Here is a 26,328-nt window from a genome sequence, read left to right as displayed (position 1 = left end):
GACGGGGGGACCGCGCAGGGGATCCCCAACGCAAATTCCTTCTGCCACTCACCAAAATAGGGGTGTTATGGATTCATAACACCATTTCATGCTATGAGCCCAGCCTTTCTGCAAGAGTCTGGCAGCAGCCCAGAGATTCACGAGGCAGTTGTGTGGATGCTTTTTCATAAACTCTGAGAGTCCTTAATCCACCCTGTTAATGGTTGGTTTGCATCTTGAATCCATATATGCTGTAGAGAGGATATGCTCTCCAACATTCTGCTCAGCATCATTTCAAATTTGTCTCTGCGTTTTCCCTCTCCTTGCCCTCTCCCTTATTTCATTTTGACGTATTTTGATGTATTTTGCTCAAGTTGGCGGAAGTTTTTTTTAAAAACCACTCTTTTTCACACTGCAAATGTTTTAACATGGCAAAGATGAAAATAGTCAGAAGAACTTGTGAGATTGTGATTTCAGTGTCATATTTCCCCCCCTCTCGAAGTAGACTGAGATTGTAGGAAACAGAGACCCAAATGCTAGTTGAATGAAAAGAAAAATATTTCATCAATAAATTACAGTTCTGTAGACATATAAATATGCTAAGTTCAGGCACTGATCCAGTGCCATCTTGTTATGCTAACCAAACTGCTTTGATCTAGGGAAAATATTTAAACAGGGCTTGTGTATGCTATAATTTGATGAGAGTGCAGAAAAGGTGCAGATTCTGGTACTGGGTTTGGTGTAGGCTTCATTCAGCTTCCTTATATTCTCCTTCCTTTATTTTAAAGCTATTATTTCTAACCTATTTTAGCTCAAAGAAGCTGTTGAAATCTCAGAAGTCAGAGGGTGGTGGCTACATATTCCTTTGGTGGCTTCTAATATTACCAGCACCACTTTCTTCCAAGCATAACTAGAAATATGCAAAATATGAAAACTGAGGAAGATTATGCAAAATAAGAAATTAGGCAGATTTGCATAATTTATGCACTTAATTTTGGGGTGGTGGTGGTGCAGAATATGGATTTCCAGACATAGATGCAGATTTAAACTTTTTAGTGCTGAGTATGCACAAACCTGCATTTAAACTTCAGGTACACACACACACATATATGGACGCAGGTGGCGCTGTGGGTTAAACCACAGAGCCTAAGACTTGCCGATCGGAAGGTCGGCGGTTCGAATCCCCGCGACGGAGTGAGCTCCCATTGCTCGGTCCCTGCTCCTGCCAACCTAGCAGTTCGAAAGCACATCAAAGTGCAAGTAGATAAATAGGTACCTCTCCGGCAGAAAGGTAAACGGCGTTTCCGTGCACTGCTCTGGTTCGCCAGAAGCGGCTTAGTCATGCTGGCCACATGACCCGGAAGCTGTATGCCGGCTCCCATGGCCAATAAAGCGAAATGAGCGTCCCAACCCCAGAATCGATCACGGCTGGACCTAATGGTCAGGGGTCCCTTTACATACATACATACATACATACATACATACATACATACATGTGTGTGTGTGTGTGTGTGTGTGTGTGTGCCAGCATTCTCTATGGAGAATTTAAGAGCACTTATGATGATGCCACACGTAACTAAAAGGTGCAGTGAGTAAGGCACGAATCAGCCTTGATAGTGGGCAGATTGCTGAGCCTCCCGAAGGTGCTAATTATAATTCCCAGCAACCTTAACAATCCACAGTACCCCAAAATTCTTGTTAGCTCCCAATTGACTTTAAAGGTAAAGTGTTTATGCCGCCTTAGTCACTGGACTAAGTGTTGAGCACGCTACTTTATGGAAGTGAGTCGTGGGCAACTTACGTCCTCCAGGAGCAATGCCTCAATGCCTTCCACGTGCACCGTGTCAGGGAGATTTGGGGCATCGCATGGCAGGGCAGAATCTCAAACAATGATGTGCTCTCCCAAGCAGGGGCGTCTTACCCATAGAGACTAGTGGCGCAGGGTGCCAGGGCAACAAGTTCTGGAGGGTGCCAGGGAAGAGGCAGAGGCTGGAAGTGGCACCTCCCAGTATCCCAGTTTGCTGCCCTCGCTCGCCTCCACCATGCACCACAAAGCAGCACCACACCCAGAGCCTCCGTCTGACGTGGCCACTGTGGCACAAAGTGCCCAGCTGAGCCAGGAGGCGCCGCGTCCAGCCTCTGCCTCTTCCCCGCCGGAGAAGCTGTCCTCCAGCAACTGCCTGCCTTCTCCAGCCCCACCGGCAGCGCTGTCCTCCCTAAAAAACTCTGGAAAACAGGGGGTGGGGGCCCCCGGAAGGGGGCTTCGCACCATGGCGCCGGATATGCTTGAGACAGCCCTGCTCCCAAGCACAGATCCACAGCATGTTTGTATTCCTGTCTCAGTGACATCTACACTGGCTTGGTTATGTCTACAGAATGGGAGATGTCAGGCCTTTCTGCCAGGTGAAGGGTTGCAGTCCTGTAGACATGTAAGTTTTTTTTGTGGTGTTCACAAAATGCCAGCCCATCACACACACACACACACACACACACACACACACTATTTAGTCTGGGATTTCTCTTTCTGGGGAAGATCAGAAAACCTAAGACCTATTGCAGACGACCTGTTTGCAGATTAAGCACCCTCTCTGAGGCTTACGTTTTGTTCTTCACAACCTTTTCATGGTACCCCATCGTTCATTGTTCAAGCTGAAGTTTTATGGGGTCAGCTTTCCTTTTCTCAGACTCAATGAATAGGGAAAGCATGAAAACCTTAAGGTGGAGGGCTAGAACGGTGTGGGAATATATTTTCCTTTCTGACTTGAGGGCTGTCAGGGAACTGACATCTAAAGCGCCGGAGGCGCAAAGGCTCACTGAGGGTGAGAGAGCAGTAGCAGCGGAAGAGGGAACCAGTAGAGGGCGAGCAAGAACTCCAAGGGAAAGTGAGTCGGAGGGATGGCTCAGAGACGCTTCAAGCGAAACCAGTGGGGAGGTCTCAGGACCTCCTATAGGGACACCCACACCTCGACGGAAACTGTCACGCCGAGAGGCCAGACGACGTGTTTCCGTTAAGGAGCTTTTATGTTGGAAACGTTTCCGAAAGCAGCCACTTTCGGATTCTACTAGTGATTGACGCAGCCATGCTGGAGGGGCTCCGTCACAGGCAGAGGTTTGAAAGCCTGATCAAACTCTGAGGGACTTGCATTTTACGCACAAGCAGCTCATCGTCCCATCACAGCAATCCGAAAGTCACCGAAAGCCAGCTTGTGCAGGGAGAAGCATCATGAGCAATCCAGCCGGAACCGGGGAAGCAGGAGCAGCTGGAGGAGGTCCAAGCCTGGAAGAAAGGTACAGGGCGTTGGAGATCCAGTTGGCGCTGCAAACGGCGAGGCTTGAGGAGAGGAGGGCTCAGGATGCAGAAAAGGGAAAGGAGAAAACCACCCCGCTCGCCAGAAAGGTGCCAGGATTGGTGCAGAAATTCGGGGGGGATCCCAGGAACTATCATGCCTTTAGAACAGAGATGCAATACGCTCTAAACTTGCAGTTTGATGACTTCCCCGATGAGGAATCACGAGTGGCGTATGTGATTGGCCATCTCGAATCCGGGGCGAAAGATTGGGTTAGACCCCTGATGGCAGCGAATAATGAGATCTTAAAGGACACGAGGAAGTTTTTTCGTGCCATGGACCTGATGTTTTCCAGCGATATTGAGCAGGGGGTGGTGCGAAGGCAGTTAATGGCTTGCCAGCAAGGAAGCAGATCTGTCCGTGAGTACTGGACTGAATTTACCATGTTGATTCACAAATTGGGGTGGGACCTATCGGCGGAGCCCATCCAAATGCTTTTCGAAGAGGGGCTTTCTTCAACCGTCAAAGATGAGCTTTCCCGGGGCCCCAGGGCGGAGTCTATGGACCAGTTAACCAAATCTGCGCTGGCCATAGGAGCGCGCCAGGAGGCGAGGGCTATGGAAAAGCGGGAAGGGAAAGGAGAACGTTGGAGGGAGTTCCGCATTCCAGACATTCCAGAGCCACCTTTCCCGCCGGCAGAGCCGATGGAAGTTGGAACAGCGCGGGCGCGCGCAGTTTCAAATCCCAGTGAAGGGCGGAAAAAGGAGGGAAAGAGCGCCAAGAGATGTTATCTCTGCCAACAGCCAGGGCACTTTGCCAGAGTTTGCCCACAAAGAAAGGAATGGCAAGGGATGGCAGGAGCTGTTGGGGGAAAGGAAGAGGAAGGCAAGGAGCAAGTAAAAGCCAACGCCTGGCTGCCACCGTTGGGGCACAGCAGCCAGGCCAAAGAGCAATGAAAGTGCCCATGCCAGAACCCCCCAGACCCGCTTTAGTGATAGAGGTGTTACTAGAACTGCGAAACGGACACCCACTAAAGGTCAAGGCGCTTTTGGATTCAGGCAGCTCCTGTAATTTCATGAGTAAGGAGTTTGCAGCTGAGCACCAGATACAGACTATCCCTTTAAGTAACCCCTTGCAGGTGACTACGATTGACGGCAGAGAGCTGTTGGGGGGAGAAGTTAGCCAACAGACTGTCCCGATGATAATGAGAGTGGCAAGGCACACCGAACAGATAGCGTTTAATGTGGCCATCCTGGGAGGAGCGCCCATCATTTTGGGGATGAGCTGGCTGGCGCTACACGATCCGCTAGTGGGCTGGCATCAGAGGGTGGTCTCCTTTGGGTCAGCGCATTGCCTAGAACACTGCAAGGAGGGGAAGGTTTCGGGAGGAGACAGAGTCACCCTAGCGGGGATGGAAGTGATGGACAAAGGGAAGGTGCCCCCGCAATACGCAGATCTGAGCAACGTATTCAGCGAAAGGGAAGCAGACAAACTGCCACCGCATAGACCCTTTGACTGTCAAATCAACCTACTCCCAGGGGCCCAACTCCCAGTAGGCAAGCTGTACGCCATGTCAGACAGGGAGATGCAGGAGCTGAGGGAGTTCATTGACAAAAACTTGAAGCGAGGTTTCATCAGAGAGTCCCGAGCGGTGGGGGGCAGCCCAGTGTTCTTTGTGGACAAAAAGAACACAGACAAACCGAGACTGGTGTGTGACTTCAGGGCCCTCAATGCAGTGTCGGAGCCCCTGGCTTTCCCTATGCCCCGAATTGATGACATTTTGACCAGAGTAAGGAAGGGAAAGATTTTTACAAAACTGGACCTGCGGGGGGCGTACAATCTGATACGCATAAGGAAGGGAGATGAATGGAAGACCACCATGTTTACCCCGTTGGGAGCCTTTGAATACCTCGTTATGCCCTTCGGTCTACAAGGGGGCTCCGCGTGTTTTCAAGCTTTTATAAACCACGTTCTGGGACCTTTGCTCTACAAGAATTGTGTGGCCTTTTTAGACGACGTGTTGGTGTATTCGGAAAATGAGGAACAGCATGTGAGGGACGTTCGAGAAGTGTTGGGCAGGCTGCAAGCCAACCAGCTGTGGGTGAAACTGGAGAAGTGCCAGTTTCATACCAAGGAGGTGGAATTCCTGGGGTACCGCTTGTCAGACAAGGGATTGGCCATGGATCCAGGCAAGGTCCAAGCGGTACTGGAATGGAAGACACCGAAGACCAAGAAGGACGTGCAAAGATTCTTGGGATTTGGGAACTTTTATCGGAAGTTCATCAAGAACTTTGCCCACTTGACGGCGCCCATCACCGACTGTCTCAGCAGCAAGAAGAAATTTGTTTGGACGGCAGAGGCGGATCGAGCCTTTGAAGAACTGAAAAGGGCTTTCGCCTCGGAAGAACAACTTCTGCATGTGGATTTACGAAAACCCATGAGAGTGGAAACAGATGCATCCGACCGGGCGGTAGGGGCGGTCCTTCTTCAACCGGGGAGGAGTGCGTCGGAGTGGAGACCGTGTGCCTTCTTCTCGCGGAAGCTGAATAAGTCCGAGAGGAATTACACGGTGTATGACAGGGAACTACTTGCCATTCACGAAGCATTCCGGAGGTGGAGACATTTATTAATTGGAGCACAACACAAGGTGCAAGTGTGCACCGACCACAAAAATTTAGAGTATTGGAGAACAGCTCGAGTGCTCAACCAACGACAAGTGAGATGGGCACAGGAATTCTCCAAATTTAACTTTGAGATTTGTTATGTGCCAGGCCCAGAAAACGTCAGGGCGGACGCGCTCTCACGCAAACCAGAATATTGGGAAGGGGAGGGGGTGATCGAAGAGAGACATGTCATCCCGGAGGACCGCTGGGTGTGTGGGGCGGCGATGGTGGGGCAACGAGAACTGGTGGAGGAAACGGAAAATGATGAATATGCCCAGGATAAACTCAGAGATCTCAGGGGGGAGGGCGAGAGCCCCGGAGGTTTTGAGGAAAGAAATGGGGCATTGTATTACAAAGGGGCACTGTATATACCCGAAGGTGAATTGAGGGGGAGAGTACTCAAGCAGTTGCATGATAGCCCCACGGCGGGACATTTTGGGCAACACAAGACCATGTGGTTGGTTACCAGGGAATTTTGGTGGCCTAAGGTGAGGGAAGATGTAAGGGAGTATGTAAGAGGGTGTGACCAATGTCAGCGAGCCAAAGGGGAAAGAAGGGCGCCGGCAGGGTTATTAGAACCTTTACCCACACCAGAACGGCCTTGGGAAGCGATATCAATAGATTTTATGACGGATCTGCCAAGGTCCAAGGGGAAAACAGCCATCATGGTAGTAGTAGACCTGTTAACTAAGATGTGCCACTTTGTAGCATGCTCACATGCAGTCACAGCGGAAGAAACGGCGAAGTTGTTTGTGGAACATATCTTTAGGTTGCACGGGGCTCCCTCGAGGGTGATCTCAGATCGAGGCAAACAATTTACTTCCAGGTTCTGGAGGAAGCTCATGAGCTTGTTACACGTGGAAGTCAATTTTTCAACTGCCCGGCACCCTGAAACCAACGGGCAGGCGGAAAGGGCAAATGGCATTCTTCAACAATATCTTAGGTGTTATGTCAATGACAGAGAGAACGATTGGGTCGAAAAGTTGGCGTTGGCAGAATTTGCCTACAATAATGCGGAGAATGTGTCCACAGGGATGAGTCCCTTTTTGGCTAATTACGGGTGTCACCCCAGGGCATTTCCAGGGGAAGGAGGGGAGAGATGGAGCGTCCCAGCGGCTGAACATTTTGTAGAAGAGATGGAAGCCATCCATCAGCAGCTCCAGCTCAACTTAGAAAGGGCTAAGGCACAATATAAGAAGCAGGCAGACAAGAACAGAAGGGAAGGTGAAACCATAAGGGTGGGGGATCAAGTGTGGTTGTCAACCCAAGGGTTGCCGTTCAAAGGGGGTTGTAAGAAACTGAGGCCCAGAAGATTGGGACCCTTTGAGGTGATTCAGCAGGTCAACCCGGTAGCTTTCAAACTCCGATTACCCAATCACATGAAATTGCACCCAGTGTTCCACAGGTCGTTACTGTCACCATACAGGGGAGGAGGTGAAGGAGAGCACGTCAGGGGACCAGCCTTGGAAGAGAGGGAACGCCGCAACCATGTAGCGGAAATCCTCGATTCCAGGTGGAAGGGAAATCAGGTGGAGTATTTAGTGGCGTGGGAAGGGGAACCGGAGTCAGAAAACACCTGGGTAAGTGCGCAGGAAGTCAATGACGAGGTTTTAACAGAAACGTTCCATCAAAGGTTCCCGAGGAAACCTCAGCCAATAGCAAGGTTTAGGAGGGAGTATTTCGGCACCACCGATGAGGAAGAGGAAATGGAAGGGTTCGCGGAGTCGGAGTTGGAAGAGGGAGTGGACTCTGATGACGAAGAGTACCTAGAGAGTAGGAACAGCAACAAGTGGAAGGAAGTGTTCGCGACGTCGGAAGATGAGGGAGGTTCTTTCAAGGGTTTTACCTCCTCACCGCCAGTAGGAGAGGAGACGGGAGGGGGTGAAGGGGGCCCTGGAGGGGAGGTGGATGTCAGGGAACTGACATCTAAAGCGCCGGAGGCGCAAAGGCTCACTGAGGGTGAGAGAGCAGTAGCAGCGGAAGAGGGAACCAGTAGAGGGCGAGCAAGAACTCCAAGGGAAAGTGAGTCGGAGGGATGGCTCAGAGACGCTTCAAGCGAAACCAGTGGGGAGGTCTCAGGACCTCCTATAGGGACACCCACACCTCGACGGAAACTGTCACGCCGAGAGGCCAGACGACGTGTTTCCGTTAAGGAGCTTTTATGTTGGAAACGTTTCCGAAAGCAGCCACTTTCGGATTCTACTAGTGATTGACGCAGCCATGCTGGAGGGGCTCCGTCACAGGCAGAGGTTTGAAAGCCTGATCAAACTCTGAGGGACTTGCATTTTACGCACAAGCAGCTCATCGTCCCATCACAAGGGCTTTTGCCATTCATTCTACCAGCATGGACCAGCCAGGCATTTCCTTCTCACCCCTGCTGGATTTCATTCTGTCCCATCAGGATCTGAGCGCCACCTTTCAGCTCTCAGACTTTGCCCCAAGGCTCTATATAGGCCTGGTAGCCCTGACTTTTGGACCCCACTCTGCTTCCTTGAATGGCATCGGAAAACTGCCAACTCTCTCATTCCCACCTCCACCCCCCCCCGTGCCTTTGCTTTAAGGCTGTAGTTACCATTCAAGGGAAGAGGTGAGATTTGCAGAATTAGAGACAGTGGTTGGTGACATTAGAACCAATTAAGCAAAGCACATCTTCTTAGAGCTCTGGGCATCTTTGACTTAATTAGACCCCCAGGTCAGCAAGCACTGAAGCTTGTGCCCAGTTGAGATCAATGGAACTCCGTTTGTGCCTAAGTAGGGCACATGTGCTGCTCATTTGCACACCAACTGTGCTGTGGCATCAGAGGGAAGCTATCAGTGCTGATGATGACTACCAGTGTCTTTAAAAAAGGACATCTGGATCTACCTTCACCCCAGATTCAACCATCCCCACCAACATTTCACAGAAGGAAAGGGAGACACATTGATGAACAGAAAGTTTGTTGTTGTTGTTGTTGTTGTTGTTGTTGTTGTTCTTCTTCTTCTTCTTCTTCTTCTTCTTCTTCTTCTTCTTCTTCTTCTTCTTCTTCTTCTTCCACTCGTAGCTGAGTAAGATTGTCTTCCATAAACAAGGTTTTAACAATGAGTCTGTAAGTGACTGTGAAGGCCCATTCTGGATCCACACGTCCTTCCACAGTGGGGACATTGGTTCCCTGGTGAGAGTTGATCACGGTGTGGATTTGCCAAGCGTGCCTTCCTCTTAGCACTCCTGTTCTCACACCCAAGACTACACTGTTACAGCAGCTGGTGGCAACCTGGTGTCCTTCAGGTGTACCGTGCTACAACTCCCAACACCCTCTGCCAGGCCAAAACATTGGGGTGTATGTCAGGCTGGCAGAGACTGCCCTAAGTCGTGCATTTCTGAAAGGATTCTGAGTAAATAATTTCCTCTCTTAAATTTAAGAATGACAGAATGCTGAATCTCACAGGGGATCTGGTTATGCTTAATTATAGAGCAGGCTGAGTTACAGCCAGCTCACATACAGTCAGCAAGATTTACTCTGGCCTCTTGCAGATGACCTGTTTATTGAGCATTCATCCGGATAGCGTTCATAAGTATGGAAGGTGCTTCACATACATTATCCTTTTGTAATCGTCTGACAGACCAGCAAAGAAAGTCAGTATTATTATCCCAATATTGCTGAGAGAGAGTCGCATGTGCACAACCACTTTTTTGAGTTCATGATTACATAGGTGAGATTTGATCCAGGGATTTGTTGAGTCATAGCTCAGTTCACCAGCACTGCATTGCACCAGTTCAAATTCAAAATTCAAACTCATATTCTGAACTTGAAATGTTGAAATGTTGAAATATTCTGAACTCCAAAACATGAGTCCTTTTTAGTGCCGTCCGATATGTCTTATTGGAAGTAGGTCCCATTGAGTTCCATAGGCTTTATTCCCAACAGGATTTGTAGGCTTCAAACATGACTGCTCATAAGCTTCCAGCTGCCAAATACGCTCTACACCATCTTTCCAATGTTGTCAGATGACATTGCAGGCCAACTCTCAAATACTTTTAGCTGTTAATATTATTGCTTATCAGCTATCAGATAGTGACATAAAATACAATGGGATGTGAAATACAGGTATCAAATACACTGGAAGCGGCTAACAAATATTATGAGCATTCAGAGAACAGCTGGAGAATATTTTAGAGATGAACCAAAGATTCTTCAGAGCAACATTTTTCTGAATTCATGAGGTGGCGATGAAAGAGGGAAGTGAAAACCGCTGCCTAGTTGGGGAGGAAATCTTAGCATTTTGGAGCAAAGAGCTCTCTGGGAGCGGTGGCTGTGTTTTTCTCTCTTAAACGTTGATCCACCATGGCAAACAGTGCCAAAGTTCCACGTCCCCCTGTGCTGCCTGTTCAAACGATGGCTGCTGCATCAAGTAGTGACATTCTAGGGATGGCGGAAAAGAAAGGTGGGGATCTCGGGAGTCGTCACCTGGTACTCGATCTCAGAAGTAAAAGGCAAATTCTGTGATCCATGACATGATAACTACTGATGATAATAACCACTAATAGCCCAATCCCAGGCACAGTTGCCAGTTCCCTTGAAAACAATGGCTTAAGTGCCACTAACCCGACATCGAACCAGGCCGTCAGTCTTGGCTGTGTGCCTATCTGACACAGGCTCTCTCTGTAATCGGATGTGTCATATAATTAAAGATTGTGGGAGGTATGAACGAGAGCCAAAGAGGCCCTTGAATACAAAAAATCCTATTTGGAAGCTATTTGGACTGACGCCAGAGGTGGCAGATATCCAGTTCCCCTCCCTGTGCAGCCTGATCCTGGTGTTTCCCTTCTCGGGATTATTCTCATTTGTTTGTTACTCAGGTGGTGGTCTCATTTTTGTTTTTGAAAATCCGAACGTGGAAATGATTTGTTGGGGAATGGAGAAATCCTAACTGGCTGGTATAGGCACGGATATGAGAGTTTTAGGAGCCGTCATGCACCGGAAGAATCATTATGGGACGGAACATCTCAGGATATGGGTCGTGTGTTATGATGACTGGATGTTCCCATTTGATGTTTGGGAAAACCTAACCACTCCCTGCACATGGAAATCTTCCAAGTCAAACATGTTTTCTTTTGAAGCGGAGGACTCTTCCAAATGACTTGGGTTGAAGATATCCTTAGAAACAACTTCCTCCCATAATTATAATTAATTATCTCTCGAGATTCACTGAAGTTGTTTTCTCAGGCTTCGTTTTGCTGAGATGGTAAATCGAGTCCTCCCTAAAAGAGGGCACGTGTTGCGGTGAGACCTGGAGACCGACCTCCTGTGTTGTGGGTGGGTTGGATTCGTTAGCCACAAAACCCGATTGGTAGGTCCCTCGTTGTTGGGTTCAATCTGGCCAATGGGGCACAGTCTAAATGGATCGAGGGACCTATTTATGCCCAGGCACATGACCCAGAACTTCCTCTTTTGGCTTGTGCATTCAGAACACCCGCCCACCTCTCCCTAATTTTAGGGCATTGTGCGCTTGACCTTGCTATGCCGTTGTGTATCATCTGTCGTTTGGACAGGGGCACGGCAGGAATTTTCCCCACTTGGCTGATTGGCTGTTGCCATTTGAGTTTCGCCTGTCACGTAGCAAATCATCAAAACTTGTAAGGCTGTGGATAGCCATTGGTTCAGGTGATAGGGATGGGTGAATGCACTTGTCATCCCTATGTGAAGGGTATTTCATTAAAGGAATCCAGGGACTCAACTGGTTTGGTCAACCCCCAAGAAGGGGTTGTGCCCATGCCTGAGTCCAGGGGGACATCTGGGTGGTGAACATAGTCTGTTCCCAGCTTTTCACCTACCCAGGTGTTCACCCTTGGCTGACCTATGCTGGTGCCCTGGGTCAGCGCTGCCTGCAAGCGTGCAGGTTTCTTATTCCTTACCAATTTTCTCATACTCCATCAATCCATCTTTGAAAGAGGACTTCTTCTGGGTCTGCATCCACATGGATTGCTTCTCTATAATCTTTTCCCCAGCCCACTCCTCTCCATATTTTGTGACATGCATAATCCACCCACCACAAAGAGTCACACTTTATTGTATTAATCATCATCAGCTTTTATCTGCTCTTAGCTCAATTGTATCCTATTCTGTAGCTGGATTGTGAACAAAATCACTTCTGACATTGTTTCGAAATTATCCTTCTTAGCTGTATTTTTAAGTGTGGCTTAAAACACAGGTTCCAAGGCCGGGCCTTTAATTGGTTTCTAGTTAAATGGGAAAGGACTGTGTGAGGCAGGCTTCAGATTTGAACCTTTTCCCAAGGACTATGGGCCATCTATGTTGACAACAAAACAATTGTTCCTCAGCCAACTACATCTAAAATTACTCACGTTTTTTTCAAATGAAAGTGTATTGGCCTTCCTGACTTGCTAATACATGGAAATGCCTGAGACATTTCTCAGGTCCTGTGCTTTCATTTTCTGTTCTACATTACAAGCATCAGTCTGCTGTATGGTTTCGCTCTCCAAAACCATACAAAACATTTTGTAATAAAGTTGCTTTTCTTATACATCCTGTGCATCCTTCTCTTCATGTTACTTCATGACACTTCTCATAGAAGTGTGCATAAACTGGCCATCTTTCTTTCTGGAAAAAGGCACCCATAGGACCCCTGTCTGGAATGTGTGGCCTGTTGAGGCGAGTGCTGTGCTGCCCCTTGCCCACCTCCCTTGCCCACTGTCGTGGGTTGGCAATGGTACAGGACAAACCCCCCTGCAACTTATTTAGCTCCTGGCCAAGGACCTGGCTTTCTGCATGTTAAGGGAATGTAGGGTTGCCATACATCCAGGAATTCCTCAATGTGGGGTCCTAATGCCCATCCGGCGGGTATTTTACATTTTAAAGCAAATGGATTTGGAGTTTAAATTTTTGTGTGTGTGCATGCAGGCAGCTCTGGTTCAGGCTCTGGCGTGGGCAACCCTGGCTCTGGCTCTGGTGTGGGCGGTTTGGGCTCAGTGGCGGCAGAGGGGATATTGGGTGATTGCTCAACAAGTTTTTGTGCCTGGATTTTCCCCTCTTGCAACATGGCATCCCTAGGAAATGTCTCTATGCACGCTTTAAGTATCTGTGGTCTTTCCAAGGGGCAACCTTGGCTTAGTGTAAACTCATGAGCTCCTGGAAATGGGCTCGCGGGCACTTCGCTCTTTCCTGAGCCTTTCCGTTACTGCGTTGTAGCTTAGCACCTAGCCCAAACCCAGCTTTACAGTTCAGCTCTCCCAAGCTAACCAAGAGGCAAAAACCAAGAGCAAACCTTGGTTTGAGCTCATGGTTAGTCTGGAGAGGGCTAAACCAGGAGCCCATGTTCAGCCAACTTTTTAAGTCACACCTTGGTTTAGCATGGTGCAACAGCAAAAGGGACTGGTGGGGAGCAAACCGGCTGTGATCCTGGCTGCTCATCTGTTTGTGCTAAACCACACCTTGGTTTAGTGTGCCGAGTGAACCAGGAATATGCAAATGTATCATTTGCATTATAGTTCCGAACATCAAGGAAAAGGGATTACAACTTGGTAAATTTATTTTCATGGCAGAAATATTTGTGGTAGAAAGTATAAAGTTGCCAACAGGTGGCAAGTGGCTTCAGGGACATCATTTAGAGAGGGATGTAGGGTAAAGTTACTAGACGTCCCCGGATTTACAAATCAGCCCCCTGACAAAATCTATCTATTTAATAGGAAGTTGAAAAGTGTCCCTGGATTCATTGAAAAAACCCTGGTAATCTTAATGTAGGGCAGTTGTTTCCACCTGGATGACCACGTACAATTGATTTTTGTGAGAATCACATTTGTGTCTGGTTGTTGCGAAATAACCACAAGAACGCTTTAAAAAACACACTTGTTTTGCCGTTTCATTTTGAGCAGCCGTGTTAATTTGTGGTTATTGATATTATCAGCTTCACACTTTCAAGCATAGGTTTATGACCATGAAGGTTAGAAACTTGCTGAACACATTTTTGGAAGCTGTATTTGCGAGTCAAATGCCACAGTTTGTGGCTGTCTGGGACTCCCATAGACTTAGAGCACACTGCACACACACACACACACACACACACACACACACACACACACAGCCCTGCTTGTATGGAGCTTTTGGCAAGCATTTTCAGCAAAGGCCAACTGAAAAGAACCTCAGCCACAGTCAACTTTCTGGTTAACCTCATGATGGATGGACTAACTATACCTTTCCATTTGCCCCTTTCAAATTTGTCATAATAAACAGGAGGAGGAGAGGGGGAACAAATCTGTTGCCACAGCTTCTTCGGTTGATGTGAAAGAGTTTCTCCTGTCTCGGTATCCAAGGAAACGGAACTCTTGTTTCTGAACGGAGCCAGATTTTTATCCAACTGTATACTGCGGAGAGGGAAATAATAATAAGAAGAAATAAAGGTGGTTAATTGCCCAGCAAGGGAGACATAGCCAAGAGCTGTGCTGGCCTGTAATTAGGTGAATTAGTAGAACAATGACCCAATTTTCTCTGGTTTCTGGACGGCTGCGCAAAACTCAGAAAGGCTGCTTCCTATCTCTGCCTGACTCTGCTGGTGTCTGTGCTCTTTTCTTTTTTGAATCTGGCAGATGTGACTTCCCTACATTTCTCATAAGCACCCTGTTTGGCAGAATGTCACCATGTCATATGATGACACCTGGAAGCCTACATTGCATCCATGGTCTAGAAGGTCTTCCAGGGCAGGAAAATCTGCAGCTCTTGGTCAACTGCATTGCACTCTGGGTGTATCCAGACCAGTCAGTATTTTGTGGAAGGAATTCAAGCGCGTACTAGAATTTTAGGTAAAGGTAAAGGGACCCCTGACCATTAGGTCCAGTCATGACTGACTCTGGGGTTGCGGTGCTCATCTAGCTTTATTGGCCGAGGGAGCCGGCGTGCAGTTTCCGGGTCATGTGGCCCGCATGACTAAGCCGCTTCTGGCGAACCAGAGCAGCGCATGGAAATGCCGTTTTCCTTCCCGCCGGAGCGGTACCTATTTATCTACTTGCACTTTGATGTGCTTTTGAACTGCTAGGTTGGCAGGAACTAGAATTTTAGGTTTGTTCAATCAAAGGGAATCAACATGCTTTGCTGCCCCTGCACAATAAATCCACTTATTTAAATAGCAGATTTATTAATTTTATTTTGCAGTTTGGAAAGTGATGAGAAAATGCATTGAAAAGTGTGGAGTGAATGATTAGTGGGAAGAATCGTGAGCACCCTGCAAGCAAGTCAGGATGAATGTTCATTGTCATTGTTGTTGTTGTTTAGTCATTTAGTCATGTCCGACTCTTCGTGACCCCATGGACCAGAGCACGCCAGGCACTTCTGTCTTCCACTGCCTCCAGCGTCATAACTTTTATATGCCTGTTGTCTTTTTCCATGGAGTTTTCTTGGCAGGGATACTGGAGTGGCTTGCCGGTTCCTCCTCCAGGTGGATCACTTTTGGTCCAAACTCTCCACTATGACCTGTTCATCTTGGGTGCCCTGCTCGGCATAGTTCATAGCTTCTCTGAGTTATTCAAGCCCCTTCGCCACGGCAAAGGAGGGGGCACATTGCCATATATCTAAGCAAATCATAACAAGATGTTCAATAAAGACAGGAAGCAGTCTTAACTCTGTGTAAGCTTTGTGCAAGCAAACTGAGATAATGCTGACTTCTAAGGTTGTCCAGAGGAGCTGCCTCTGTAGGTAGTCCTGCCCTTATAAAGCGTTCAGAAGCTTCTGCTGGTGCAGAACATCAGCAAAAGACCACATACACATCCCTCCAGAGCATATTATGCAAGTGATCCAGCATTCATACTATCTCTCTGTTGTCTTGGAGGCAGTGGCGGATTTACGTATAAGCTAAACAATCTATAGCTTAGGGCCCCACTCTCTTGGGAGCCCCCCAAAAAATTAAAGGAAAAAACACACTGGATGTACATTTCCAAAATATAAGATAAAAAACAAATAAAATAAAACCGACATTCAGCAACAGTGTTTTGTGTTGTGTAGGCTCTTATGATGTAAGTAATGGGCCTTGCCTGCTCCCTAAAATATCACTGGTTTGCTCATTTCTATATACAGTGGTTCCTTGGTTCTCAAACATAATCCGTTCCGAAAGTCTGCTCCAAAACCAAAGCGTTCCAAAACCAAGGCATGCTTTCCCATAGAAAGTAATGCAAAACTGATTAATCAGTTCCAGACTTTTAAAAACTCCCAAAACATTGTATTTCACTATTAATATACTTCTTCTTAATTGTATTTCAGTTAAACAATTACTTTGAAAAAATACATATTTTGTTATGTGGAAATGGATTTAGATACCTATTAGGTGCATAAATTACCATGTAGCATATTTTCAACACAAAAACCAGCGACAATTTGTTGTTGACAAAAGACAGCTGGACATATAAAGGGCCCCATTACCTTCAATAGCTCAGGGCCTCATCAAACCTAAATCCAGCCCTGCTTGGAGGCAATGTTCAAGATGCTTGAGTCCTGACACTCAGACACATTTAGGGTTCAATACATAGTGGTGTATTGAATACATATGGGATACATATGGGACACCAATACATATAGGGCATGGGTGGTGCTGTGGGTTAAACCACAGAGCCTAGGTCTTGCCGATCAGAAGGTCAGAGGTTCGAATCCCCGCGATGGGGCGAGCTCCTGTGGCTTGGTCCTGCTCCTGCCAACCTAGCAGTTGGAAAGCACATCAAAGTGCAAGTAGAAAAATAGGTACCACTCTTGCGGGAAGGTGAACGGCATTTCCGTTCACTGCTCTGGTTCGCCAGAAGCAGCTTAGTCATGCTGGCCACATGTACGCCGGCTCCCTCGGCCAATAAAGCGAGATGAGTGCTGCACCCCCAGAGTCGTCCTCGACTGGACCTAATGGACAGGGGTCCCTTTACCTTTACATAGTGGTGGCTTTAGAGGTGAAATGAAAAATGATATATGCTCCTGTTCCCATGTCATTCTGTACTTTGTGTGTGTATGTGTGTGTGGGGGGGGCGTTTACACCCTACCCTTTTTCTACAGATATTACTGGCCTTTTTTGTGGCTTATCTTCACTGCTCCCCTCCTCTGAATGAGCTTCAGTCTCTGAGACCTGTTTGCCAACCTGGCAGAGCATGGTCCTCATCACAGCTGTTGTGACTTCTGCCCACTTCCCTTTTGCTAAACTCCTCCTGGCTGATCACTGCAGCTTGTTTACTGGCTTGCAACGTTGATGTCTTAAAGGAGCACGCACCTTCTGATTTGAAGAATATTAGTCTTGAGAAGTTGTCACTTGTTACCTGGGGAGAGACTTCTGCCTTCCCGGGGCTGTCTCCACATTGGATTGATTGTGCCCTGCGGGAAGATTAAATTGATGCCATAATGAGAAGTAGCAATTTTGAAGAGCAACGTGTCGACTGGTTTGGGAGCCTAGGATATAATTACACAGGATGGCAAATGGACTGGCGCAACTCTGTAGTGGTTGGTGGTGGAAGGCTACTGTAATTGAGTATACCCGGTCCACAGAATTGGGTTTCTTACTCTTGTTCCACTTAGTGTCCCTTAATGACCTTCAGCGAAATTGTCGTCTGCACATTGCTTCTGCTCTCCCCTGAATACTCTGACCTTTGAAGCAGAGGATCTGTATGTTGTTCAGTGCAGAGGAATGAGATAGGGATGTTCTGGAGCAATTCCAGAGGCATGATTTGGCAAGAACCTGTTGATTTAGGACAGGGGTCGGCAACCCGTGGCTCCGGAGCCGCATGTGGCTCTTTTACACCTTTGCCGCGGATCCAGGGCGGATACTAGCGAGGGGAGGAGGCGCATTGTGCGCCCCGACACTCCCCACTGTGGCGGGCACTGTACTGGCTGTGACGTCGCATGGGGGCGGGGCATGCGTTAGTCACCAACCGTCCCAACGTCACCTTCCCGCCCGCTGTCAGATCGGACATTAAGGTAAGAAACAATATATGCAGTGTTATATTTGTTTTAAATGTCGCAATGGTTTTGCGGCTCCCAGGTTTTTTTTCCCTTCGGAAACGGGTCCAAGTGGCTCTTTTTGTCTTAAAGGTTGCAGATCCCTGATTTCGGAGTTTTGCCATCATCACTTTGCACTTTGCACTGAGGAGATCAGAAGCCATTTGAGAGATTCCTCACGTATATATATATATATCATTCCCAACAATTATAATATATTTTCTTACCTTATACAATGTTTTGGACTTCCATCAACCGCATCTGAAGATTTTTCAATCTTTATCACTTAATCTACATTTCTTAATTTCCCTATTACTGTTAATTGTCCTTAACTAATAACTCTCTTCTTAGTCTTCTCTGGAATATATCACATAATCCTCCTTAGAAAACTTCTTGCAGTCCTACTAGCGTAATCTGTTTATTACAATTGCTTTTCAGATAATTCAAATATGTACTCCAGTCCTCTGAGAATCTCTGGTCCCACAGGTTTCGGATCCTTCCTGTCATCTTATCTACCATATTTTTCGCCCTATAGGACGCACGTTTTCCCCTCCAAAAATGAAGGGGAAATGTGTGTGCGTCCTATGGGGCAAATGCAGGCTCCTTGGCTTCAGTGATAGCAACGCGAAGCCTCCAAAGTGCAGAGGGAGCGCTCCCTCCGCACTTCGGAGGCTTCGCGTTGCTTTCTCTGAAGCCAGGAGAGTCCGCTCTTTGAGGCTGGCTGTGGGGAAAGCAGCGCTTCCCCCCACTGCCAGCCCCACAAGCTGGGGGGGCAGCAGAAAGGCAAGCGATGCCATTGCACTGCTCCCCGACCCCGCTTTGAGGCTGGCGGTGGGGGGAGGCAGCACTTCCCCCCATCTCTAGCCCCACAAGCTGGGTCGAAAAGCACCCAGAAGCCGTGCGCTCTTTAAAGGCTGCGCGGCTTCTGTGGGCTTTTCTATGAGGCGGGGGAATTCCCCCACCTCGCAGAAAAGCCCGCAGGAGCCGTGCAGCCTTTAAAGAGCACACAGTTCTTGGGGGCTTTTCCCCAAGGAGGGAGAAGCGACTGACTGGCTGAGTCAGTCCCTTCTCCCTCCTGTGGGCTTTTGCAGGAGGTGGGGAATTCCTCCACCTCCCACAAAAGCAGGGAGAAGGTCTTGGAGTAGCGCACAGGCTGCGTGCAGCCTGTCCACTGCTCCCAGAGCTGCGGGGGGGGGGGGGTGTCATATTTTTTTCCTTGATTTCCCCCCCTGAAAACTAGGTGCGTCCTGTGGGCTGGTGCGCCTTATAGGGCGAAAAATACGGTAATTCTGCATAGTCCATTAATTTCGTCTGCCATTCTTCTTTCGTCGGTAATTCTTCTTGTTTCCATTTCTGTGCCAATAATATTCTTGCTGCCGTTGTTGCATAGAAAAACAATTTACTATCCTGCCTGTTAATATCCTCCCCTACAATGACAGGTAAAAATGCTTCTGCATTTTTAAAATAAATATGTATTTCAACATCTTTTTCAGAGATTCCTCACGTTCTAGACTCCTCCTGTTTTGAGGTTAAAGGGGCCAACTGAGGTTGCCTTACTTAAGAGTCCCCAAAATCGGATGCTACAGTTTCTTCTCCGCCACAGACAAAATGAGGGGCTGGGAGCTTCCCTAGGGCAGCTCTCTCAAAAGATTTTCCACCAAATAGTGTGGGTTTTTAAAAATAAGATTTTTCAGGGGAAAAACATGCTTCCAAAACAAAATTAGCATTGTGGCAGTAGAATCATAGAATTGTAGAGTTGGAAGAGACCCTGAGGACCATATACTCCAGCTCCCTGCAATGCAAGAATATCAACTGAAGCATCCATGACAGATGGCCATCCAACCTTTGCTTAAAAACCTCCGAGGAAGGTCCACCACCTTCCAAGGGAGTCCGTTCCACTGTCAAACAGCTCTTACTGCCAGAAAATTCTTCCTGATGTTTAATTGGAATCTCCTTTCTTGTAGCTTGAAGCCATTGGTTCGGGTTCTATCCTCCAGAGCAGGAGAAAACAAGTGTGGTCCATCTTCCATGTGACAGCCCTTGAGATAGTTGAAGATGGCTGTCACATCTCCTCTTGGTTTCCTCTTATCTAGGCTAAGCATACGCAGGTCCCTCATAAGGTTTGCTTTCCAAACCTTTGGTCACCCTTCTTTGAACAGGTTCCAGGACTCCACGTTGGATCTGGCCCTGGCAGAACAGAGCAATGCTATTATCTCCCTTGATCTGGACACTATATGGAACACTAGTTTCTCTTAGGCGATTCTTGTTCATCAACATTGTGTGACTCAAAAAGGGAGTCCAATTTTCCAGAGCCCTACAGCACAGTCCTATGCATATTTACTCAGAAATAAATCTCCCTGCGATTTAGAAGGCCTTACTCAACTGTGTTACTCAGACATACTTTTCTTCCAACATGCTTGAACTGTCTGCATAAGATCTTTATAGCTTTTACATAACTACAGTGTCTCGTCATATAATTGGCGACGCACAAATTTGTTGCTATTAGCAAATGAATGAAAAGACTTTTTGCAAACACAACATTACATATCTTTCCAACCACCATTCAGCATTAATTTTGGGAATAAAATAGACTTTCTCCACATCATTTCCAACAAACCCCATTACCTTTTTTTAAATATATATCTAATTTACACTGGTTATATACCATTTATTCTTTTTTCCCTCTTAGCAAACAATATAACATATATTGGTCTTAACACTAAAGACCCAACCTCCCGTCTATTCCATATTTCGATTTCATAATACTTATTGCCAATACACACTTTTATCATAATTAAACTTATTCTTAATATATCTAATTTTGTATATCTACCTTGCAACTATTACTGAAGTTCCTCGAATGCTGCAACAGAATTTAAACTACTATATTTATTTTTCAGATATTCTTTGAAAACCTCCCATTTCAAAACAAATTCCTGTTTTGATTTATTTTTTATTTTTATTATTTATTCTTTATATACCATTTATTCAATAATCTTATCGTTAACTTCCCAGAGAGAAGCACTCTCAATAATGGAGTCCTCCTTCATTAGTTCTGTTTCTTAATCCTGCTCCCTTTTGATGTACTGACGAACCCGCAAACACCTGTACAGTTTTGAAATCCAACCTTTATAATATATTACAGCTCAATCCTACACATTGTCTACTCAGAGTAAGACCTGTTGGCTTCAGTGGGATTTATTCCCTATTAATAATAATGATTGATTGATTGATTAAATCCTTCACCCATAGATCTCAGGGCAGTTCACAAAAAAGATAAAAAACACAAAATACATAATAAAAAACAATGACAATAACACTGTGTGGGGATTGTTGTGCATGTAAAGGTATGTTCATAATCGAACCCCCACCGGCAGCCTAAACACAGGTGCAACCCCCCATCAAGTCCCTTTTTACCTTGTTAAAATGTGTGTGAACATGATGAACATTCTCGTTCGCAGATTTTATGAGTTTTCTTTGCTTAGCTTTACATGCAAGTTTGCATATGTTACAAATTCTCCCCGATCAATAACGTCTGAAAATGTGTCTAATCAGCAATCTGTTCTTGTATGCATTTCTCCCTTGATCTAAAATGAAGAATAAATATAAAACTAATAGATAAACGTTGACACTGGAGAAATCCATGATCAACAAAGCAATCAACAAGTATTCAACAAAGATTTCCATCTTCTCTGTATTATAAGCGAATTTCTGAATCAAATTTGGAGATCCTCTTTGGAGGGAACAATCAAAGGGAAGTAAAAGAAAGGAAGGAAGGAAGGAAGGAAGGAAGGAAGGAAGGAAGGAAGGAAGGAAGGAAGGAAGGAAGGAAGGAAGGCTCGTTAAGAGTTGCAAATTTTTCCAGGTGGCTTCTGCCAGCTGCAGAGTCCCCCTGCCCCGGTGCACATTAACTAAGAGGGGTAAAAGCAATGGACACAACAACTGGCTGGGATTGAAAATGACCACAACTTTATGGATGTAATAATAATAATAATTTATTTGTACCCTGCCCCTCTGGCTGGGTTTCCCCAGCCACTCTGGGCAGCTTCCAACAAAGATTAAAAATACATTAAAATGTCACATATTAAAAACTTCCCTGAACAGGGCTGCCATCAGATGTCTTCTAAATGTCACGTAGTTGTTTATTTCTTTGACATCCATGGGAGGGCATTCCACGGGGTGGGCACCACTACCGAGAAGGCCCTCTGCCTGGTTCCCTGCTTCTCTCAGTGAGGGAACCACCAGAAGGCCCTTGGTGCTGAACCTCAGTGTCTGGGCTGAACGATGGGGGTGGAGACGCTCCTTCAGGTGTACTGTAGGTATACTACTATGTAGGTAAACCTTGGCATAGGCATTGGCGTATATCCCTCTCAGCCCCCCCCCCGAAGGGGGTCTGAGGCATGTCAGGGTCTATTCTGGGAATGTGGCCTGCTAGCCCTACGCAACTTGCTCTTCTGAAAGAGAATTCCCTCTAATGGGCTACCCTGTTATCACCGCCACAGGGAAAGGGGAAAGGGGTGAGTCAAAACTTCACCCACACCCTGACTGGATGAAAGACCATAGGATTCTGCCCAAGGCCTAAACCGCCAAGTTGTGACTAGTGGTATGGGGAAGGCAAAACCTGCAGTTGAGGGGAACTTCCTTCCCAGAGCTGAATACGGCAATATTCAGACAACCACAGCAGATCCCTGTAGGATGAAAAGGAAATGGTTAATGCAATAATCAACTATTAAGGAAGGGAGGGTTCTGGCTGGGCGATGCTCCCGACCGACTGGACTACAGGGTGAGCGTCGGCCAGGGATAAATAGTTGGTGAGCGGTCCTGAGTGAAGCCGGCGACTTTCGGGTCTGGTCGCCAAAACTACGCCCCCTGGGACACCGCAAATTGGCCCATTTGAATGGATGGGTGTCAGGTGGCTCTCAGTGGCTCCTGGCTGGTTGCCTGGAACGTACAAAGACAAGGGAATGTTTCTTACTGCCCTCTTTTTATTCAGTACAGTGGTACCTCCGGTTACGTACTTAATTCGTTCCCGAGGTCCGTTCTTAACCTGAAACTGTTCTTAACCTGAAGCACTACTTTAGCTAATGGGGCCTCCTGTTGCTGCCACGCCGCCGGAGCACGATTTCTGTTCTCATCCTGAAGCAAAGTTCTTAACCCGAGGTACTATTTCTTTGGTTAGCGGAGTCTGTAACCTGAAGTGTATGTAACCCGAGGTACCACTGTACTTACACAGAGAGGCTATAGAACCAAGCCTCTTGGATAATGGCGTTGTCCCCGTCTCTCCCACTTCCTCATTCGTCTCTCCTACAGGTGCTGCTATGTGCCCTCTGTCTTTGAGCTCTTTGCTCTCCTACTTTTAAGGCTCGCCGGGTTCTGGGAGATGGAGGTTCTGGGATGCTTTCTAATAACAATGTGTCAGCTGGGTGTTGTCCCGGCTCTCCCATGATTTCCTAACACCCCCCCTCATCTGCCTCTGAGCTGCGACCTCCCTCAAACCCCTGTTGTAAATCTAAACTGTCTTCCTTTCCCTCCTCCCTGAAAGGGTCAGGATGGGGAGGCGATTTCCACCATTCCTCCTCTGCTCGGTCCCTGACACTGGGTTTGGTGGGCACCCATGTGCCTCTGCGGCAGTGCAGGGCAGCCATAATGGCCACAAACTGGAGGCAGCTGGAAAGGGACAAGGATGCTAAGCGGCAATTGCAATAAAATGCCTACAAAGACTAAGAGAGTCATTAAAGGTAAAGGTAAAGGGACCCCTGACCATTAGGTCCAGTCATGGCCGACTCTGGGGTTACAGCGTTCATCTCGCTTTATTGGCCGAGGGAGCCGGCGTACAGCTTCCGGGTCATGTGGCCAGCATGACTAAGCCGCTTCTGGTGAACCAGAGCAGCGCATGGAAACGCTGTTTGCCTTCCCGCCAGAGCGGTACCTATTTATCTACTTGCAGTTTGAGGTGCTTTCAAACTGCGAGGTTGGCAGAAGCAGGGACCGAGCAATGGGAGCTCACCCCGTTGCGGGGATTCGAACTGGCGACCTTCTGATTGGCAACTCCTAGGCTCTGTGGTTTAACCCACAGCGCCACCCACTTAATGCAGTCATTAGGTGTACTATATAAATAGGGTTAGGGCTGACAATGTGTCAGTGGTATACATTCTGTGTTAGAGCAGAATAGGCAAAATAGCAAATCCCCAGCCTTAGGAAATTAAACAATATAAATGATATGTGTGTAGTAGAACTGAGTCGCAACTTATTAAACAAAATTTTCTCAGATAGCTTTTGCTATTTTTCTTGCCACCACCCAGCACCTGCCATTTTTCACCCACAATGCCCCAGAAGCTGTGCTTTTTTTCCTGGGGGTACGCATACCCCTAAACATTTTGTGAATCTAAGTTTGGCCTCCTCAAGGGGCAGTATTTCAATATGAGTAGGAAAATGAGAGTACCCCTAAACATTTTTTGAGGGGGAAAAAACACTGTCCAGAAGGATGCTAGGTCAAAAGCCATGGGGAGGATGGAATGGGGAGTTTGTCTATAACAACACAGTTACTGCTACTGTTCCTTCTAGAACAGGAAGGAAGCAAAGGAACAGAATGGAAAAATGAAAGAAGAAGAAGAAGAAGTGTGGTGTAGTGGTTGAGAGCGGTAGTCTCCTAATCTGGGGAACCGGGTTCGCGTCTCCGCTCCTCCACATGCAGCTGCTGGGTGACCTTGGGCCAGTCACACTTCTGTGAAGTCTCTCAGCCCCACTCACCTCACAGAGGGTTTGTTGTGGGGGAGGAAGGGAAAGGAGAATGTTAGCCGCTTTGAGACTCCTGAAGGGGAGTGAAAGGCGGGATATCAAATCCAAACTCTTCTTCTTCTTCTTCTTCTTCTGCTAATGAGCCCCACCCCTGAGAAACTGTGGGGTGATTTCTCTCTCCCTAGAGAAATTTTGTGAATTTCTCTGCCCACAAAAAAGATGGGGTTGTTTTTTTTTGAGGCTATTTGCGCACGGCTGCCTGTACCTTTTGACCTGCCTCAGAAACTCTATCGAGATGCCTGCCTGATAAAGGAAGTGAAAGTAGCAAGGACACAGACACAAGGGCCCTTTCAGTGGTGGCCCCACAATTGCAGGATGCGATTCTCTGGGCATCAGAACAGCTCCATCACTTTCAGGTTTGAAGCTAACCTTAGAGTCCCCTATCTTAGAGGCCTTTAGCAAACTTTAGCAGCTAATTAGTTGTGAGTGGCAAACCAATATCTCTGGCTGCTATTGATAATTTTATATTTGTCAAAACTTGGTTCTGGCAGTGTTTTGAAATATTTTGAGGCTTTTGGAGTGTTCTAATGAGGTGCTAAATTGTGTTCTATTCTATGACATGTGGCTCACGAATTGCTCTGGGTTTGTTTGGTTTTCTTGAAAAGGAGGATGAGACTTCATGAATCAACTACATAAAACAAAACTCTAGGGCTCATAGTTTCCCAGCCAGCAGTTGCCCCCTCCTCCTTTTGTTAAAATACAGAATTGAAAGTTGTACTTCCCACGGCTGCTTTTCAGGTTTTATGTTTTTTTTTAAGAGTGCAAAGAATGTGGTGTGCATTTGACCCTACATTTTAACAGTTGGGGAGACAGCAGAGGGAGTGTACAGAGAGAAGGGGAAGAGAGAGGCCAGCCTAAAATATCTTTTTTTTTAAAAAAAAATCACTATTATGATCAGATGCAGTTACAATTGGTACTTAAGCTCTGCTTTGGCTCGGGATGAAGACAGGTAATGCCAGAGGCTTTGCAGAACAGGGGGAGCACAGCCCTGTTTCTCTCTTTTCCTGGAGAGAGCTCTGAGGCCCGGGGGGGCACACCGTCCATGCCCCCCACCCTCATCTCCCAGTTCAAGTCCCCCCTTGTGCAGAGGAACCAGTCGAGGCCGTGAGTGCTGGTACGGATGCAAGGCTGGCTGGATCAGGCTGAGCTGGAAAATGTGAGTCTCGGCACCAGTGTGCATCTTTTAATTGCTGCTCAGCTTAAGGATGCTAAGTTTAGACCGAGAAATGGCTGTTGACTCACAGCGGAGGGTAAGGTGCACCAGTTCCGGCTGTCAGGTGACTGGTGTGCGGAACGCCCCCTCCTGCAAGCAGGCAGGCAGGCATATGTGCAGTGCCCGAGATCTATGTTTAGTGACTTTTCTTCTTGTTTGTCTCCAGCATCCTCGCCACAGCGGGCACCCATTTCAACACCCATGTGGACCTGAGGACGCTGCGGGCAGTGCGAGTGCTCAGACCCTTGAAGCTTGTCTCAGGCATTCCTAGTAAGCATCTGGTTTCTCCCCATCCCTCCCTCCCTCCCTCCCTCCCTTCCTCCCCCCTCCTGCTTCCTTGCTGAGCAGCATTGGTGTTTACAGCGTGAATCCTTCATATCCCACTGTGCTGTTCACAGAAGCGCTTTGCACAGCCAGGGGGAATTGTTGCAGGAGAT

General features: G+C 47.3%; 1 protein-coding gene across 3 annotated transcripts in view; it reads left to right on the top strand.

The window, feature by feature from the left end:
* The window catches only part of CACNA1E (calcium voltage-gated channel subunit alpha1 E), a 505,628-nt gene that overhangs the window by 241,726 nt on the left and 237,574 nt on the right, over positions 1-26,328 (top strand). For all 3 annotated transcript variants that reach the window (XM_081914516.1, XM_081914515.1, XM_081914517.1), the window contains exon 6: positions 26,058-26,161. In XM_081914516.1, the coding sequence (XP_081770642.1) occupies positions 26,058-26,161 (104 nt within the window). The remainder of the gene's footprint in view (positions 1-26,057; positions 26,162-26,328) is intronic.

This window comes from Podarcis melisellensis (genome assembly GCF_964234715.1).
Source record: "Podarcis melisellensis genome assembly, chromosome: 6".
Lineage (NCBI taxonomy): Eukaryota > Metazoa > Chordata > Lepidosauria > Squamata > Lacertidae > Podarcis > Podarcis melisellensis.
This window is presented reverse-complemented; position numbering and strand designations above follow the sequence as displayed.